The sequence below is a fragment of the Lepidochelys kempii genome, chromosome 4 (genome assembly GCF_965140265.1).
Source record: "Lepidochelys kempii isolate rLepKem1 chromosome 4, rLepKem1.hap2, whole genome shotgun sequence".
In the NCBI taxonomy this organism is placed as follows: Eukaryota; Metazoa; Chordata; order Testudines; family Cheloniidae; genus Lepidochelys; species Lepidochelys kempii.
In genome coordinates this window covers 13,997,880-14,016,907 of record NC_133259.1, presented here as the reverse complement: position 1 = coordinate 14,016,907, position 19,028 = coordinate 13,997,880, and the positions used below count along the sequence as shown (strand labels likewise).

The following is a 19,028-nucleotide window of genomic DNA, read 5'->3' as shown; positions in this document are numbered from 1 at the left end:
ATGGAGGTTAAGTCCATTAATGTCTATTAGCCAGGATGGGCAAGGAATGGCGTCCCTAGCCTCTGTTTGCCAGAGGGTGAAGATAGATGGAGGACAGAGATCACTAGATCATTACCTGTTAGGTTCACTCCCTTTGGGACACCTGGCATTGGCCACTGTCGGTAAACAGGATACGGGGCTGGATGGACCCTTGGTCTGACCCAGTATGGCCTTTCTTATGTTCTTATGTTTCTTATGTTCACCCAGCAGCTCCTATTGATACGAATGAGAACTTCTGGTGCCAGGAATATTTTAAAACCTGCCCCCCTCATTGAAGTGCCCTCATGCGAGCTGAGCTCTTTGGAAAATCCAGCCCAGAAAATATAGACCTGTTAATACGATGCAGTGTTTTCAAATCACAGACACACTTTCTCCCAAATCTGTTCCCATTAGCTTAGCATCTGAACTCCTCACAGTCTTTCGTTAATTTATCCCCACAACACCCCTGCAAGGAAGGGCTGTGCTATTATTCCCATTGTACAGATGGGGAACTGAGTCACAGAGAGACTAAGGCTAAACATTTTTAAAGCCCCTAAATGACTTTGGCACTTAGAAGCCTAAGTCTCACTGGAAGTCAAGGGGACCGAATAGCTGTCACTTTTGAAAATGGGACTTCAGGGATAACATTTTCAAAAGCCACGGAGCAGTTTGCCCAAGTTTACAAGGGAAGTCTGTAATAAATCAGGAAATTGAACTTGGGTCTCCCAGGCTAACCCCCTCCCACTTTCTCTTTTCTTATGCCCAAAGAGCTCCCCTTCGGTAGCCTGCGAGATGTCTCTACGTTTAGGTGGCCTGTCCCAAAGGCTTTGCCTTTTGGATTTACAAACGCTTTTTTTTTTTTGTCCGTTCAACAAATACGCTTTAAATATTTATCTGACAAGCACTCTGAGCCACTTCTGCAATGACAGCATAATTAAACTGCTAAAGCTGTTTTCTTTTTCTTGTGACAAACTGGAGCTCTCTGATTAACCAAAGCCCGTTGAGTGCAACACGAGCGGCTGCCAATACAGAAAATTAGGAATCTGCAGATAAAACCGACCAACTATGAAATGGAAACGAAGGGGAAATGACAACATCCTGTGGGAAAAATAATTTATATGAAACATTGCTCCATAGCCAAAGCTATTCAAATGTTTCCAGATAATTATTAACTGGCTCTAATTCGACTCCAGGTGAACTGGAAGTGGCATTACAGTATAAGAGAGCACATTTTTTTAAAGGAAATTAATCATATGCCCATAAACTTGTTATAATTGAGAGAGAAAGTGCACGAGCCTTTTTTTGTTTGTTAGAAGATTTCAGAGTTTTTTTAAAAAGGAATGAAAAACATTTCCAGGACAACAGTCTCCAAGTAGCAATTCTTTTTACTTTGCCAAAGGATGGCTCTGAGGGTCCTGATCCAATTCCACTGAAGTCAGAAGGAGCCTTTGGCTTGAGTCCTGAACCTATCCTGAAATCTTATTTAGATTATATAGAGGGGGTGGATAATTACTGATCACCAAACCAAACAGACACAGCAAAGCTGAAATCAAAACAGTTGTCGCAAGAACGTTGATAATACTGAGAAGCCCGAGGAATACGAGGGCTAAGTTGTGTGACCTTTACTCACACTGGTAAGCACCTACGCGTACCCCCAATGAAGTTAACAGTATTCATAGAATCCTAGAATATCAGGGTCGGAAGGGACCTCAGGAGGACACCTAGTCCAACCCCCTGCTCAAAGCAGGACCAATCCCCAACTAAATCTGATGCTCAGATTAACCAGTGTGAGTAAGGATTGCACAATCAAACCCCTAATGTCCGCTTGTACTTCCTGTGACCCAGAGAGCCAACAGGCAGATGGCACAGGGAAGTGCATGGGGTTTTACAGAGATCCTCTGGGTTGGCTATCAGCATAATAGGTCAACAAAGGGTGGCATCTGAGGTCTCTACCAAGAGCCAGTTGCCCACTGGTCATTGTAATCACTGAGAAATGTCTGTACGGATAATATTAAGGAATTATGTATCCATACTGAACATTATGTTCTGAAGGTCTTGGTGATAAGGCAGGTCACCAGGAGGTGACATACTTCGGAGATGTTCCTTTCGAGCACAAGGTGACTGACAGCTATCTCCCTGTCCAGCCATTGGTGTATTGTCTACCTATTTTCACACTGAGCCAGGGGCACATTGTGAGATTGCGAAATCGTCAAGAGAGGAAATCCACAGGAAGAAACAAACAGCAAGGGGTGCCCTGTTTCTGAATAAAAACAAACGATTGGTCTGGTATATTTTGAAGCACAAAGAGAGACATGGAATCCTTCGCCGAGGAGGCAAACCAAAAGCACGCATGTCTCTTGAAAGAGTCAGCCTGGCTGTAACACGTTGCAAGGATGTTTGATAAGCAATACTCTAAAAGACATTAGAGTATCTTGTTCATTACGTCCAGGCTCTGAAATGCGTATTATGATTTTATTTTATATCTAATCATGTTTCCAATATTGCTACTTGCTATTAATTGATTCTCTATGTTTGTTAAATAAAGTGATATTTGGTTTCACGATTAACCTCGTTCAGTGCTGTGGGTTAGTGGCGGGTCGATGGAGGTGGAACTGGTTAGCTGGGGGTATACCGATTTTCTGAAGCAACAAATCTGTGAATATTGCGAGTGTCCACAGGACCAGCAGCTGGACATTGCAGGCTGACGCTCAGAGGCTGGTATGTGTCAATGGGTCGCTAATCTGGACAATGACAGCAAGGCCTAGAGGGCAGTGCTCGGATTGGCTGTAGCGATGGAGTTGGGGAGCTGGCTCATGGCAGGCACAAACTTCCTTGTCCTAAGGGCAGGTGGTAGTGAGGTGCCTCACAACCCTAGGTACCCCTGAGACACAACACACACCCTCTTTAGGCCCCTGAAACACCAGTGCCTCACTGGGGAGCATTCGTAAAAGAATTTCATTTCCTGGCCTCAGTTATGAGGGGCCGGCTTACAAAGGTTTATACCCCTGTAATAAGACAGGGATCAGAATCCAGCCTGTACAGAACTACCAATGTCAGCAGAAGCTGCCTCGCACAAATACCTGACTGGCACTGCGAGCAGCAGTCTCCCTCCACCTTTACTGCCAGGCTGCCCAATGGGCAGGACGGACAAGAGCGTCGATAGCAGATCACTTTGGCGTCCCGGCATTCACATTCCTTGCACAGGTCTTCTTTCCATTTCTCTCCGTTCTGCAAAAGACAATATTGAACGTCTTACGTGAGGGCTCCGTTCTCTTTGCATTGATGCTGAGTTCAGCAGTGGGGCTAAATCCAGATCCTGCGGCATGTGATGAACAGTTGCAGGTCTAGCGGCCAGCTAGAAGTTTGCATAATGAGCAATGATACTAATCAAAGGACAGCCTCTGCTTTGTGACCTATAGCAATCCCCAAATAAAGCAGAGAATCTAATAGAGGGATAACCATTATCAGCCATATTTTAACAACAACAACAACAACAAGAACACAGGAACACACCAATTGCCATACCTGTGCTCCATCTTGTCCAGAAGCCCTGTCCATTCCTGTCTTCTAGAATGGACAGTGATAGATACTTCAAAGTAAAGTACAAGAATCTCTATAATGGACAAATAAGCTGCCCAAGGGGGAAGTGGTTTTTTTTTCTGAATCACCATCAGTTACCTCTGGGCTTATGACATGAAAAATAAGGGTTTGTGTCCCATATAATTTAGAGAGTTAATTTATTAACAATGAATTCTGATTGCCATTGTGCTGTGCTACCTCTATCTTCTCTAAGTCTTGACCAACATAAATACTTGTGTTTCATCTGCAAATTTTGCCACCTCATTAATTAATCCCTTTCCCCCGTTGATTAATAAATCCATTAAACAACTCTGTGCCAAGTACAGAATCTTGGGGGTCCTCCAATGTTAATCTTCTCCCATGGCGAAAACTGACCATTCATTGCAGTTGCTTGTTTTCTATCTTTTAGCTGGTCTCTAGTCTAGGACAGCACTTTGCTTCTCATCTTCTTTACTGAGTTTCTTAAAATCCTCTTGGGTGGGACTTTATCACAGGCTTTTTGAAAGTCTAAATAAGTTTTTGTCTCCTCTTTTTCCTTGAACAACTGTTCTATCAACACACTCAGGGAATTCTGGAAGACTGAAAGGGCACGATTTGCCTTGACAAAAGCCAGTCTTTAGGATGGTGCAGCACACTGCCCTTTCTGCACCCAGCTAGTTTTGCTGGCGAGGGCCAGGGGACAGCAAGAGCCATTGTCCCAACGACTCCCTGTCCCACTTGGGTATGTCTACACAGCTCGCCGACGCAAGCCTCCCAGCCTGGGTCGACAGAGTTGGGCTAGCGGGATAGTTCTCTAAAAATAGCTGCACCTATCTAAAGTCTCGGGACAGGGGTGGGCTTCAGAGCCCGAGCTGAAATTTGAAAGCCTTGTCTACACAGCTGTTTTCAGAGCGCTAGTGAAAGTCTCACGAGCCCAAGTCTGTCAACCCGGGCTGGGAGGCTCTCTGCCATGGGCTGTGTAGACGTATCCTTTGTGCCCCTGGGGCTGCTGACAGGGAGCACTACCTACACTCATTGACTGTAATTGTGCTTGACCCCCATAAGGGAGGGGGTAAAAGCATGGGGGAGGCTCAGCCTGGTTCTTAGATGGCCTTATATCATGGATTTCTCTGTTAAAAAGGATAATGCATGAGCTGAAATATGCAATATACTCACCTTGATGTGTTTTACTCCACTCACATCAGGGAGTGAGATCTACAGACAGAATGAGATATGGTCCTGTTTAGAAAACACCCGAATCCTCTACTTCCTGCATCTCTTAAAAGTATTCTGTTAAGAGCTATTAATTTCTACGTAAGTAGTGGTTAGCGTCATTACTCATTTGTCACAACAATGAAAGGTCTCCTATTGTACTTCATCAAAAGAAATTGCATCGTCAATTTGAGAAGAAAAGCTGATAACAAATATCCCTGAATAACAGACTCCTGTTGCAGTGAAAATAGTAACCAATGGGCAACATTTTCAGAAAGCTGCACTGAGCTTCAGTTGTGCAGCTCCCACTGACTGAAATGAAAGTCAAACATCTTAAACCCCAGGAGATGCACTGAAAACTTAAGGGTATGTATATAAAACATTAAACAGGAATGATTGATTCAATTTGCTTTGCTTTCCTCTGTGTAATAAAAAGAGCCTTAGGAGACTTATGTGGTGCAGAAAATTATAAACTAGCAGATTTTATAAAATGCAAAAACCCTCTGGGTAAGTAATATTAACGGATTATTCTTTTATAAGACTCAGCAAATAATGTTCTTTCCAGACTTTGAGGAGACAGACTTTCACTTCTCCAAACCCTCACAAGCTTAACATGCTGTGTTATGTGTTCCAAATTACCAGGATACTCACATCTTTGGTATGTTCCTTGTACACACAGTAACTACCCCTTGAAGTACATTCAGGACAGCACTTCCCCTCCAAATGAATTAATTCTTCACCCTGCAGAGAGAGAGAGAGAGAGAGAGAGAGAGAGAGAGGTTGCCGCATGAAATTAGCATTTCCAAGCAATACTGCAGAATGCAGAAGCAGAATGGTTATCACACTGGAATGCAATCTTCAATATCCAATTGCATCTTATCTTCCCTACATCCTACTTCATCTGTGTATGTATGTTTTGAAAAGCGTGTTTAAATAACATTGTGGTTGCAAAACGAACCCCTGAAAAGTTCAGGAAATTCACTGATAAAGCAACTGTATCATCCTTAACTCTCGCCGCTGTAAAAGAAGCCCCCAAACCAAACCAAACCATTAAAAATACATAGAAACTGGTTTGTCATTTTTCACTCTGAATTCCTTGGACTTTACTTGAAAACTTTCACAACCTTAAAATACAGCTCTCTCTCTTCATTTTCTATGTTCCATTTTTCTCTTAAAGACTAAAAATTTAAAAAATGTTCATGGTAAATTTTAAAACATACATTATATTGATCTAAATTCTATTCTTGATTACAACTGTAACAGAGATATTGTGATTACACCAGTGTAACTGAGATCATAATTTTTCCATAAGAAATGGAAATAGGGCCTTCCATCTGCTCCAAGTCCGTTGTGCGTGAATGGAAGTGAAACACTTACGGGAGAGAAAGAATGGTCTTATGTTTAAAGAACCTGGATTAGATTTAGGAGAGCTAGGTTCAATTCCTGTCTCTGCCTTTGATTCTCTCGGCCGGATTCTCACTTACATTAAGACCTCTTGACACTGCTAAGGTGATATAAAGGGGCCTAAAAATGGATGTACATATACAAATTAAATCAAAATAGGCTATTTTAATTCCATACATAGACTTGCACCAAAATAATAAAAGGTGAACTAACAACCAATTTAGCTATTTCAGTGCAAGTTAGTTCGTGGACCAGCCCCAGGGTGAGATTTTTAAACGAACACAGCATTGGACTAATTCTGCTGCCTGGGAAGTCAATGGTGAATGCTGACTGCTTTTGTAAATTGCACCCTTTAATCCCTCTCTAAAATTTGGGATAGTATTTACCTACCTCCTAGGGGTGTTGTGCAGATTATTCATTAATATGTAAGAAGTGCTCAGATACTATGGTGGAGTGGGGAATATTAATAGATGGATAGTGCTTTTGGATATAGTCAAACCCTGTTTATAGTGAAGTGGAACAGTTTTCTCATACTGTTTCTATGCACCAGAATTCTAGCTACAGGGTGTGATTCAGTCTCTGCAGGAGTGAGTGGGATTCTTTTCAATGACTTAAATGGGGTTTGTATCAAGCCCTTAATGAACTTCCAGTCATGGGGGAGCTGTTCTATATGTGCAGAACTCTCTTTTCAAATTCTGTTATTGAACTGTTAATATATACATAAATACACACACACACGAAAACCACAGCTAACAAAAACTCCCCATGAATGGAAAAGCTGGCTACATCCCCGGGTTCATTGCAGTCTTCATTGTGCTCAGGATTTTCTGCTCTTGAGTGAAGTGACAGTGAAACACTCCTGGCCACCTACGCTGCAGGGGGAGGTTACACCTCAGCTCCCTAAGTCTGGAGTAGAGTGAAGAGAAAACTGGTGAATTCCCACAATCAAATGAACTGTTGTTGGATTCAAAGGTTTCCATATATCCGCCAGGATTGCTGGATAACCAGCCATTGCTCAATCACTAGTATTGTCACAATATTAAAACAGAGGTAAGGGGCAAGAGGCAAGTATAGAGTTCGACAGTGGCTGAGATTTTCAAAGCCAACAAGGGGATATTGCCCACAACTCCCATTAACTTCAACAGAAGCATGCGGCTACTTCCCATGGCTGGCTCATAAAAGTCAACCGTTCCGACAAGCCAACTGGTATTATTTGATGTAGCTCTATTATTTACGGCAGCTTAGGGTGCATCCCTAAAGAATATCTGTTCATAGAATCACAATGGTATATTTTACAGTGTTCCACTTAGGAAAACATAGCATGCCAGTTTGGCTACATATACACAAGTGCAGCCGCGTTACCAATGGCAGATTATGCCAGAATGGCCAATGTGGGCCCAATGCTTTGAAAGGGCCACCAACTGTAGTAAGTTGAAGCACTATGATTTCAGTCAATCGGGGAGACATTTCACTTTAATCCATCACTGGGCATTTCTACAAGTATCTAGATATTGAAACCATTCTTGCAAAACTCCGTGGTGTATGGTAAGAACCCATGCCACTAGTATGTACTGTGAACTTTCCCACCTCCAACACACACCGACACTTATACAAAGGATGAGGGGGGAAAATGTGCATGGGACATGATTCTCCTTGCCAAAAAAGGCAGCCCTGGCCTGCCAAGACTCAGAAGTGGGAGGCACTATGCGAGATAACTATGTCATTTGCACTCTTGTTTAAGAGGCTTTAGTCATTACATTCAATATTAAGAATGTGGAAAGGGAGTAAGGAGGGGTGTCAGACTGAGGAAAATAAAATGTTTTTACACACACACACCTTTAGATCTTTAAGATTTCACTGGTGTGCAAAAGTAACTAGAACAATCTGCAAGGAAAGGAGAAAAGCTGTGCAATACAATGATCTAAATTTGCTCCTTATCTTCATAACATTAGGACCAATCCTAAGACCTGCTGATAGCATGTTAGTCACGCAACACCTTGGAAGATCTGGCCCATTGTTCCCTTTATGACGGGATTGTTTAGAGAGAGTCTCCAAAATGGGATGATGTGGAAACAGGAACCTCATTCTTAGGCATGGCTCAGTCTCACCTTCAGCCACCCATGAGCTGTACTTTTCAGAAACGTCCCTGAAAGCTGTCTCTACAGCAATTCATGGAAGGGACAGTGGGAACTAGCATGATGGGTTATGTTTCTGACAGCTAAAGTGGTTTTGGTTGACCAAATACACTTCAGCAACCACCCTATCCACACCTACCAGACAGTTTCCAGTAGCCCCCCTTGAAGACTACAACTCACAGCTCACCTGAGGGCCCCTCAGAGTCATCACAGTCATATTCACTCTGCAATTACTGGGTAGGTTTTGTTTGAAAGGGTTTTAAAATTAAGCCCTAGCTCTAGTCCCATCAGCTGCTGCTATGCTAGGTCGAACTACCTAGGTTTACCTAGCTAAACCCCACAGACTCCTTGCTTCAGTTAAGCTCTGATTTACTGAGGCAGGCAAAAAAATCTCAGATTTTGCCAGCAAAGCTGCAAGACTTGGAGAAGAAGAGGAAAAAATGACAACCTACCCGCTTTAAGATTCTTTTATGAGACATTTCATATTGTCCTTGGAATAAATTAATGCATGTCTTGTACTACTGAGCCGGAATTCTATCACAAATGATCCAAGACAGCTGCCTCACCTTTTTGGGAAGTCTTATAGGATGCAAGTCCTCAAACAAAACATCTTTTTTTATTTTCTATCCATTAGGACCAAAATTCTTCTTCAATATGCAAAAAAACACTTTTCCTGTCTTTTCCAACGCCCACACTTCACTGATTTCAATATTACTTATTTTGATGCCTAACTTGGGACACCCAGGTTTGAAGAGGTTTTCCACGGAACCTAATTCAGCCAAGCTTAGCATGCTCTTAATGCCCACTGAATTCAATAAGTGTTAATGGCACTCAGCACCACTCAGGATCTGTCTCCTGCACACAAAACACAAGCAATTTTTTCTCCGTAAGAAAGGGAAAGGATCCAATTTGTCAGTAGAAATTAGATCTGCTACTTTATATATTTGTTTATGAGTCCACATTTTTATTATCTGTCTGTAGAGTGATCATAAACGTTGGATGGTCCAATCTGGGACGGAATACTAAGTATGATGAATCTGTATCGGTGAGCGTCTTCAGTTGTACTATAATACATCCCAAGTTGTACTGAATACAAGTTTTTCTCTCATGGGTACTAGTAAGAGTTCAAGATATGGGAATGTCTGCAATGCACCAAATGGAGCTGCTAAATCATTTTCAATGTTGAGCCATGATGGTATGTAATCATTAGTGTAAGCGTTTCATTTTACAACTGTGTGCACGTGGAAAGCGAAGTAAAAGAGATACAAACCCAGAAGACCTATTCCCAGTTTACCCCTTGATCTTGTCTTGTTTATATAAGAAGCTTGACTTTCCATCCAACTAAATTCAGTAGTAGTTTAGGTAGTTTTATTTAAGCATTTTAAGGTAACAAGGCAGCATTCCCTTTGACAATAAAAGTTTGGATCCAATATTCTTCTTTGTAACGTCAATAAGAATGAATCAAGAGAGGAAAATACAAAGTATTTTTAATATTTAAAGAGATAATGTTACATGAGTTAGCACATAACTTTATTCCTAGATACATGATCTCTGCTTTTGCTGGAATGAAAGTGTGTTTGCACTGTGTCAGAACCCAACTTTCTGATACAGCCATTAAATTAGACTTACTCCAATTCACCTTATATCCATGCATATACTCAGATTTTGGGCTAGACCGTGGGCACAGCCTTGATCCGGGGTATTAAATAAATTTTACCATCCTAGGAGTGTTCTTGCCAAGTATTGTGAGCTAGAGATATGCCTAAGGCCACAATTCCTTCCCTGCATTACTCTGGCCCAGTTGGAATGAAGCAGATATTAGCCCACTGGTTAGCAGTGACACTAATAGTGAAAGAAAGAAGTTTTATCTAGTGGAGGAAAGTTGATCCAAAAACCTTTTCTTTATATACAGCAAATAGATAGGGCCCACCAACCCTACCAAAACCATTTCTGCATCCATTAACAGGGCAATTATAATATGAACTATGATCTGAGCTTGAAGTAAGAGGTAAATATATTTATGGTGTTGTCCATCACAAATCTCCTTCTCATAAACCCTGACTGCTCACTGTCTGAAAATAGGTAGGGGGTCACTAAGTCTAGTGGCTAATACCTTAGCTAAGATCTTGCTTTCTAGTCCTAGCAAAGATCAAGGGCAAAATTCTTCACAGTTTTTGACAGAACTGGCTGCCTCTGGTCTATGGTTTCTGCACCAAATTCAGCACACGCTCTCCTGAAGCCATTTCTTACCAGGTAGATAGTGACAATGCTGCAGACAATCAAAAAGTAAGGTAGCCACCAATTCACCCAGGCACGCTGCTTGCACAACACAAGACAGTTAACCTCCTGCCTGCCTTGCACATACAAATTGACTGTCATTTCCATTCCTTGTTTCCAGTTAAGTGCTTTGGAGGCAAGTGATGGAATCACAGCCAAATTCTTAAGGTATCTCATTAAATCAATCAGTAAAGAAAGAAAATCAGGAACTGACCATTATATTCTTAAAGAAGAAATCTTTTCTTACCAAGGCGCACTCCACTTTGGCACACTCTCCGTTCTGACAAGTGACTTGTCCTCCATCACACGTGCAAAATTCACAGCGAGTACCATTCCATATCTCATTGTGATACCTGATGTTGCCTTCGTAGAAGCAGCTTCCTTTGGAAGAAACGCACTCCTCGCAACATTTCCCAAGACGCTGCACTTTGTTCTGATCCTAGCAAACATCAATACTCAGTAAGTGCTAACCTTTCAAGCCCTCCTGCAGCCCTTTATGAAAGGGGCGAGTGAGATACGCAGCCTGATCGCGAGGCCGTGCACTGCTGCATTACCTTCTCACAGGTACGTGGGGAACAGTCCTGTTTAAGACACTTTGCTTCCCCTCTGTCACATACACAGGTAGTGCAGGAATTTTTCTTCCACTGCTCACCATGCTGTCCAGAAAGAAGACAGATAGATACATATATAAATAAAAAATAAAGCAGTAACCATCACCACATTCTCTCCTGGACTATGTATTTCCCCGTGAGTTCCTTATATGTACATGCATCCAAGTACAGAGATTTTTTTTTAAATCAGTGCATATTGCTTCACGTGCATAGAAACAGTGCATATTGCTTCATGATCAGGATATAAAAAGGGAAGAAGAGAGGAGAGAGTGACTTTCATCAATGATTTGTTTTCCCACAAAAAAAAAAAAGATACATGAACAGTAAATATCTTATCTAATTTATCCCGTCAACCTGGCTGCAGCTTGCCAGCAAATTCCTTTATATTTCTAATCCCTTTCAACTCTTAGCTTCCCAGGAAATAAAAAAAACAGCCATTGTACCAAGTTATTAATGCTGGCAGAAAGTCAGATGTTAGGGAGGGGAAAAATAGAGATGTGCCAGAATTCACGTCAGGTTGGTTTTTGGTGTGGTTCATCAAAGGTTACCTCATACACTTTTCCAGATATGGAACAGGGTTTTGGAACACACTCTGGGCAACATTTTCCAGGAGACACAACCATAGCTTCATCCTAAAGATTAAAAACCAGAAAACTTTATTTAAAAAAAAGAGAGATGAGCAGAGTAACAGTTTGAAAATTAAATATGCAGCCCAGCAGCCTAGACCTGTAACTCCTGCAAAAGATGTTTATATCTATGTGATAACCATCAGCCACCTAAGCCATGAATTAGGGTAAGAATTTTGGGGTCAGCTTTGCATTCTGCTGTAAAAGTAGAAGGGCAAGCACCAAGACACTACATCTTATTCTTGGGGCCTCTTGAGACAGACAATGGTGGAACCATGACTAAAGAGAAGCAGTATGGTCTACAGGATTAGGCTCAAGACTAGAAATTAGGAGAGATCTAGAGTCTAGACCTGGTTCTGCCACTGATTCACTTTGTGGCCTTGGATGAGTCACTTAACCTCTCTGCCTCAGAGGTTGTCTACACACCAACTGGCACCAGTTTAGTTAAATTGGTGTGGTATAACCCTCTTCAGTCTAAGAGTGGCTTACTTTGGTTTCGTTTAAACTTGTTGCTAATTGACCTAAGCGAAAATGAAATAAGCCTGCTGGTTTTAACCAGTAAGACTGTTCACACAGCCTTTTGCAATGGCTTAACTGAATCAGTCTAAGGCCCGGTCTGCACTAGAAAATTAAGTCGGCTTAACTGTATCAGTCAGGGGTATGAAAAATCCACACCCGAGCAGCGTAGTTAAGCCAACCTAACCCACAGCGTATTCAGCGCTAGATCGATGGAAGAATTATTCCATCAACCCAGCTACTGCCTCTAGGGGAGGTGGCTTACCTATGCTGTGGGGAGCACCCCTCCCATTAGCGCAGGGAGCATCTACACAGAAGGGCTACAGCGGTGTAGCTGCAGCATTTTAAAGGCAGACATACCTTAAAAATCACATTTAGTTAAAACCTGCACAATTCTGTGTGTTGATCAACCCTCAGTATCCCACCAGTGAAGTGGGAACAATAATATTTACACCAGTATCTACCTCCTGCCGCATAGGGATCTAGTGAAGATTAATTAGTTAATATACCTAAGGTGCTCCAAACGTGGAAAGTGCTATAGAAATGCAAAATATTATTATGTTAGCTCCTGCTTCAGGAGATAGCATGTAAATCACAAGCGTCCAAAGGGAGAACAAAGATGACTGTCATAGAATCACAGGACTGGAAGGGACCTCGAGAGGTCATCTAGTCCAGTCCCCTGCACTCATGGCAGGATTAAGTATTATCTAGACCATCCCTGACAGGTGTTTGTCTAACCTGCTCTTAAAAATCTCCAGTGACAAGAGATTCCGTAACTTCCCTAGGCCATTTATTCCAGTGCTTCACCACCCTGACAGTTAGGAAGTTTTTCCAAATGTCCAACCTCCAAGGGATGGGCTGGAGAGCCAGAAACCTCCTGGGAAAGTTCATGGTGGTAATTCATAGATTTTGCCAGATGAAGTCTAACAAATGACCCTTTCTCTGACTTGGGTTTTGAGGACTGCCTCTTGTTCCCTGGAGACAAGCAAGCAAAGCGAGCTCTGAAACTGCCAGCCACTCTTTTCATGTTCCACCAGAAGCTGCCTGCTCAGGCCTAGGGAACTTTCACTTGCAGGGCATTTTTCCTCTTCTCTCCTGGCTCTTTGATGGTACGCACTGTACAGAGCATGGAGAGCTAAACAAACCCTTGGATTACACACACTGACCGTACCTTTTCCCCACACATCGTCCCATTGGAATAAAGGAGTAAAGTACCACTTCAGGTGAATGAGAGTGGCGGGATCTAGCCCTAAAAGAGCTTTGAAGAAAACACTGACAAAGATGGCAGAAGCTTCCTAAGTTCCCTCTCTGCAGTGAGGCAGGAGAAAGACTATAGAGAAGGGACAGAGCATGGCTATCTGAAGGATAGCTTTCCCTAGCTTGCCATTCTGCCTGAAGTAGCATATAAGAGAAGCTACCCGTTCTTGTGTGCTGTTGGAAGCCTGGACCGGGCAATACAGGTATAAATACACAAGCACAGAGCACTGAAAAAATTATAGTTATAGTGAGCAGAATGGGATTCTTGCCATGCCTGCTAATGCGCTTTCCATTAGGGCACCTTGTTAGGAAATCTATGGAACATTATCAGTATTAGCTAGGGGGGATTTTTGGTACATTAACTTGGATGCTTCTAGCTGATTAGTCTCAGACACGTCATGGCAACCATGTTCTCATTCCAGTTTCTATTAATTACGTTTTAATGACTAACTGATTAAACATTAGTGCAATCAATCAAGAGTACATTTAAGTACATTTAAGAGGAAAAATTCTAAACATTTAGAAATTTTGCTTTAATTTGCTCTAACGAACACCACTTAATCTCGTAATATTAATTACACAACTCAGCAAGAAGCAATTAGTATTCAGAGAAACAGCTGGGCTTTTTTCAAACAGGAACCAGTGTTAATTACATGAACACCTGGTCCCCTAACACATAGGTGGGCGAGCATTAAAAGAAAAAGCTTTGTAATGGGTGCTTTATTTTCCCAGTTCTAAGGTGGGAACCTTCATCACCACACACCCAGGAAGACAAAATTCTGGATTTGCGACTGGAATGCGCTTGACAGGGAAACAAAAATCAGGAAAACTACAGCATCTCGAGAACAACAGTAAAGCAGAACACTGTGAACTCCCTGGAAGCTGCTTTCTTATTTTACAGATGAATGGGGTTGCACATGAGCAGTTAAACCCAGGGTTGTGAGTTCAATCCTTGAGGGGGCCATTTAGGGATCTGTGGCAAAAATTGAGGATTGGTCCTGCTTTGAGCAGGGGGTTGGACTAGATGACTTCCTGAGGTCCCTTCCAACCCTGATATTCTATGATGCTAAATCCAACCAGATCCCTTGCTCTTTTTTTGGCATTCTTGCCTGTCATCCACCAAATATATAAAGTACTAAGTATGCTTTTGATTTTCTGGATTACCCAGCATACTGGAATTCTTTTAGTTAACGTTCGTACAGTGCTTTGAATGTGAAAATCATTGTGTACGTGCGAGGGAATAATGACTGTCATCTTAAGCAAAGAACTGGGAGCCAGAAGTGCTCAGATTCTTTAATTTGGGCTAAATTACTGACTCGCTGGGTGAAGATGAGCAAGTTATCTTCCTAGCATTGCTGGCTCCCAGGCTTTTGCTGTAATCAGTAGACAACACGGTCACCTTTTAGGAGTAATATTGTAAAGCTGGCTGAAACTTTTAGTTTGAAACATTTTCAACTAAATTTTGGGAAGGTTCTTGTCAACAACAAAAAATCAGCAGGTTTCAACAAAAGCTCAAAAAACTTTTGAAGAAACATTTAAATAAAACTTTGCTTTTTTCAGAATTGTTCACAGAATCAAAAAATATTTCCTGACCAGCTCTACAGAATTCTCTGGATTACAAAACCAAAAGCACAGCTGGTGTTTACACTAGATTAGACTGTAAATAAATGGACATGGCTGGAGGTTTGGGGGACTTATTTTTTTGTGGAGCATACACTTCTCTTTTCTGAATCATGTTTCCTTCAGTAATAACTATTAGCCTGCCAGTAAATATGTTCTTTTGAGAAATGCAGATTTCCCAGGGAAAGGCAAAGCTAATAAATTGCACAGATCATTGACAGGACAGTTCTTACCTGGCTGCACAACACTGGCTGACATTCGGCTGTGAAGCATTGAGCTGCCCCATTCCTGCAGACACATTTGGAGCACTGGCTGAGGTGCCACTCCTCGCCATCCCGAAACATTTGGCCGTCAAAGGAGCAGGACTCTAAGAGACAATTAAGACCATCAGAGGAGTGAAGTTCTGGAACAGCCTTCCAAGGGGAGCAGTGGGGGCAAAAAACCTAACTGGCTTCCAAGATGGAGCTTGATAAGTTTATGGAGGGGATGGTATGATGAGACTGCCTAGAATGGCATGTAGCCGATCTGCAACTGATAGCAGTAAATAACTCCAATGGCCGGTGATGGGGCACTAGATAGGGAGGGCTCTGAATTACTACAGAGAATTCTTTCCCAGGTGTCTGGCTAGGTGGGTCTTGCCCACATGCTCAGGGTCTAACTGACTGCCATATTTAGGTTCAGGAAGAAATTTTCCCCAAAGTCAGATTGGCAGAGAAGTGTTCGCCTTCCTCTGCAGCATGGGGCACGGGTCACTTGCAGGTTGAAACCAGAGTAAATGGTGAATTCTCTGAAACTTGAAGTCTTCGAACCATCATTTGAGGACTTCAGTAAATCAGCCAGAGGCTAGGGGTCTATTACAGGAGTGGGTGGGTGAGGTTCTGTGGCCTGCAATGTGCAGGAGGTCACACTAGATAATCATGATGGTCCTTTTTGGCCTTAACATTTATGAGTCTGTGAGTCATTCTGTGTTTCCATTTTCATGTTTTCTTTAATTCCCTCTCCTCATGCAACTCCTTTCATCTCAGATCCATCCCCTACACTCTAGGAACTTCTGCCCCCTGGAAAGCCCAGAAGTAGCATCAGACCATGACTTTCCTTACTAACTCCATTTGGCTGCACAGCGTTCACCTGTACACATTTTTCCTGGTTTCTCACATCCTACCAGCACAATTTCACATGTGCAATGACTTTATGGACATTCACAATCATACAAAAAAGACTGCAGATGTAGGACTCATCTACTGATTAGCATCTGCAAGGAAGAACTTTAGAAGAGCCATCTCCATGAAGCTGACCCAGAATAATTGCAATATTAAAAAAAACCACTGCACCAATTCATTGTCCTGTATGAAATTATTATTTATTATCTATTTGTTTCTGGTAGCATCCATGATGTACGAGATGCTTTACAAACACAAAAGAAAGCATGATCCTTGCCCCAGTAAACTGCTGGTCTCAGTCTAGTTACCAGTGGACAAATGACCTAATTGATGTTGACAGCCTCAGCAGAGAGGCCAAGGATTATAAGAGTCCAAAGTTACGTCTGAGATTTAAACCAATGAAAGCAGAAGAGATATCTCAGTACTGGAGAAATGCATCAACCATGATACTTCCTCCTGAAATTGTCCCAACGTGCTTTGAGATCTACTTCTGGGTTCTGACATCTGTATGAGAGGTTACAAACTACAGGTGGTACCTATATTCGCAGTGAAGTAAGTTCAGGATAAATTCATAGAGTTTAAGGCCAGAAAGGAACCAGTAGATCATGTAATCTGACCTCCTGAATATCGAAAGCCATTAAATTCACCATGTTACCCCTACATTAAGCCCAATAATGTGTGTCTGACTAAAGCCTATCTTCCAGGAAGGTAAACAGTCTTGACTCTAAGACATCAAGAGATGGAGAATCCCCCACTTCCCCTGGTAGTTTGTTCCACTGGTTAATCATGGTCACTGTTAAAAATTTGTATCTTATTTCTAATTTGAATTTGTCTGGCTTTATATTTCAGCCATTGCTTCTCATTATGTCTTTATTCGCTAAACTACAGAGCCCCTGAGTACCCTTTACTTTCTCCGCATGAAGGTAGTTACAACCTGTATTCAAGTCACTTCTCAATCTTCTTGTTGATAAGATAAACAGATTGAAACCTTTAAGTCTCTCGCTGTAAGGCATTTTCCCCAACCTTTGAATCATTTTTGTGGCTCTTTTCCGCAACCTCCCCAATTTTTCAATATCCTTTTCAAAATGTTGACACCAGAACTGGATGCAGTATTCCAGTAGCGGTTTCTCCAGTGCCGTATACAGAGGTAAAACCACCTCTCTATTCCTACTCACTACTCTCGTTCATGACACTGAGGATCACATTAGCCCTTTAACCATAGTATCACGCTGAGAGCTCATGTTGAGTTGTTTGTCCACTATGACCCCTAAATCCTCTCTCAGAGTCACTGCTTTCTAGAATATAGTCTATTCAATACACATGGCCTGCATTCTTTGTTTCTAGATGTTGTAACCTAGCATTCAGATGTATTAAAACTCATTTTGTCTGAAAGGACCCAGTTTACCAAGTGATCCAGAGCACCCCTGTTTGAATGCCCTGTCCTCACCATTACTTATCACTCCACCAATCTTTTAGGATCTGCACATTTTATGAGCAGTGATTCTAAATTTACATCCATATCACTGATAAAAATGTTCAATCCTGGAAAAACCTCACAAGAAACACCCCATTTGATGAGGATTCCCATTAATAACCAGTTTTTGACATCTGTCACTTAGCCAGTTCTTAATCTATCCAAGCTGTTCTGTAGTGCTAATGTACAGAACTAATTTTTTACAGAGATATGCAGCCAGAGCCATCCCTTGTGTAGGGCAAATTGGGGTGACCGCTCTGGGCCCCACACTTCGCGGGGCTCCACAGGCCAGTGCAATTGGCTAACGCAGTCGGTCCCAGAAGAGACGAATCCATCACTTCTGCCCTAGGCCCCCCCACTCTGGGGGGCCCCGTGGGCAATGCGATTGGCCAGTACGGTCTGTCCCGGAAGAGATGAATCCGTCACTTCCACCTCGGGCCCTGCACCCTCTAAGGACGGCCCTGCATGCAGCACTAAGTCAATATGCCTTACAAAACTCGAAGGTAACTGCATAACATACTTAATGAACCAAACTTGTAATCTCATGAAAAACTGAATCATAGAATCATAGAATATCAGGGTTGGAAGGGACCTCAGGAGGTCATCTAGTCCAACCCCCTGCTCAAAAGCAGGACCCATCCCCAATTATATCATCCCAGCCAGGGCTTTGTCAAGCCTAACCTTAAAAACTTCTAAGGAAGGAGATTCTACCACTTCCCTAGGCAACGCATTCCAGTGTTTCACCACCCTCCTAGTGAAAAAGTTTTTCCTAATATCCAACCTAAACCTCCCCCACTGCAACTTGAAACCATTACTCCTTGTCCTGTCCTCTTCCACCACTGAGAATAGTCTAGAACCATCCTCTCTGGAACCACCTCTCAGGTAGTTGAAAGCAGCTATCAAATCCCCCCTCATTCTTCTCTTCTGCAGACTAAACAATCCCAGTTCCCTCAGCCTCTCCTCATAAGTCATGTGTTCCAGACCCCTAATCATTTTTGTTGCCCTTCGCTGGACTCTTTCCAATTTATCCACATCCTTCTTGTAGTGTGGGGCCCAAAACTGGACACAGTACTCCAGATGAGGCCTCACCAATGTCGAATAGAGGGGGACGATCACATCCCTCGATCTGCTCGCTATGCCCCTACTTATACATCCCAAAA

At 42.4% G+C, this 19,028-nt stretch overlaps 1 protein-coding gene across 6 annotated transcripts in view; it reads right to left on the bottom strand.

Moving 5' to 3' along the window:
• Positions 1-19,028, bottom strand: part of FRAS1 (Fraser extracellular matrix complex subunit 1) — a 299,490-nt gene that overhangs the window by 157,032 nt on the left and 123,430 nt on the right. For 4 of the 6 annotated variants that reach the window (XM_073340462.1, XM_073340465.1, XM_073340464.1 and 1 more), the window contains 7 exons: positions 15,468-15,601; positions 11,764-11,847; positions 11,159-11,260; positions 10,852-11,043; positions 5,440-5,529; positions 4,753-4,791; positions 3,099-3,246 (listed from right to left, as the gene is read on the bottom strand). In XM_073340462.1, the coding sequence (XP_073196563.1) occupies positions 3,099-3,246; positions 4,753-4,791; positions 5,440-5,529; positions 10,852-11,043; positions 11,159-11,260; positions 11,764-11,847; positions 15,468-15,601 (789 nt within the window). Of the gene's footprint in view, positions 1-3,098; positions 3,247-3,543; positions 3,585-4,752; positions 4,792-5,439; positions 5,530-10,851; positions 11,044-11,158; positions 11,261-11,763; positions 11,848-15,467; positions 15,602-19,028 lie in introns of those variants that run through there. The other 2 variants (XM_073340463.1, XM_073340468.1) reach the window with 2 other exon arrangements.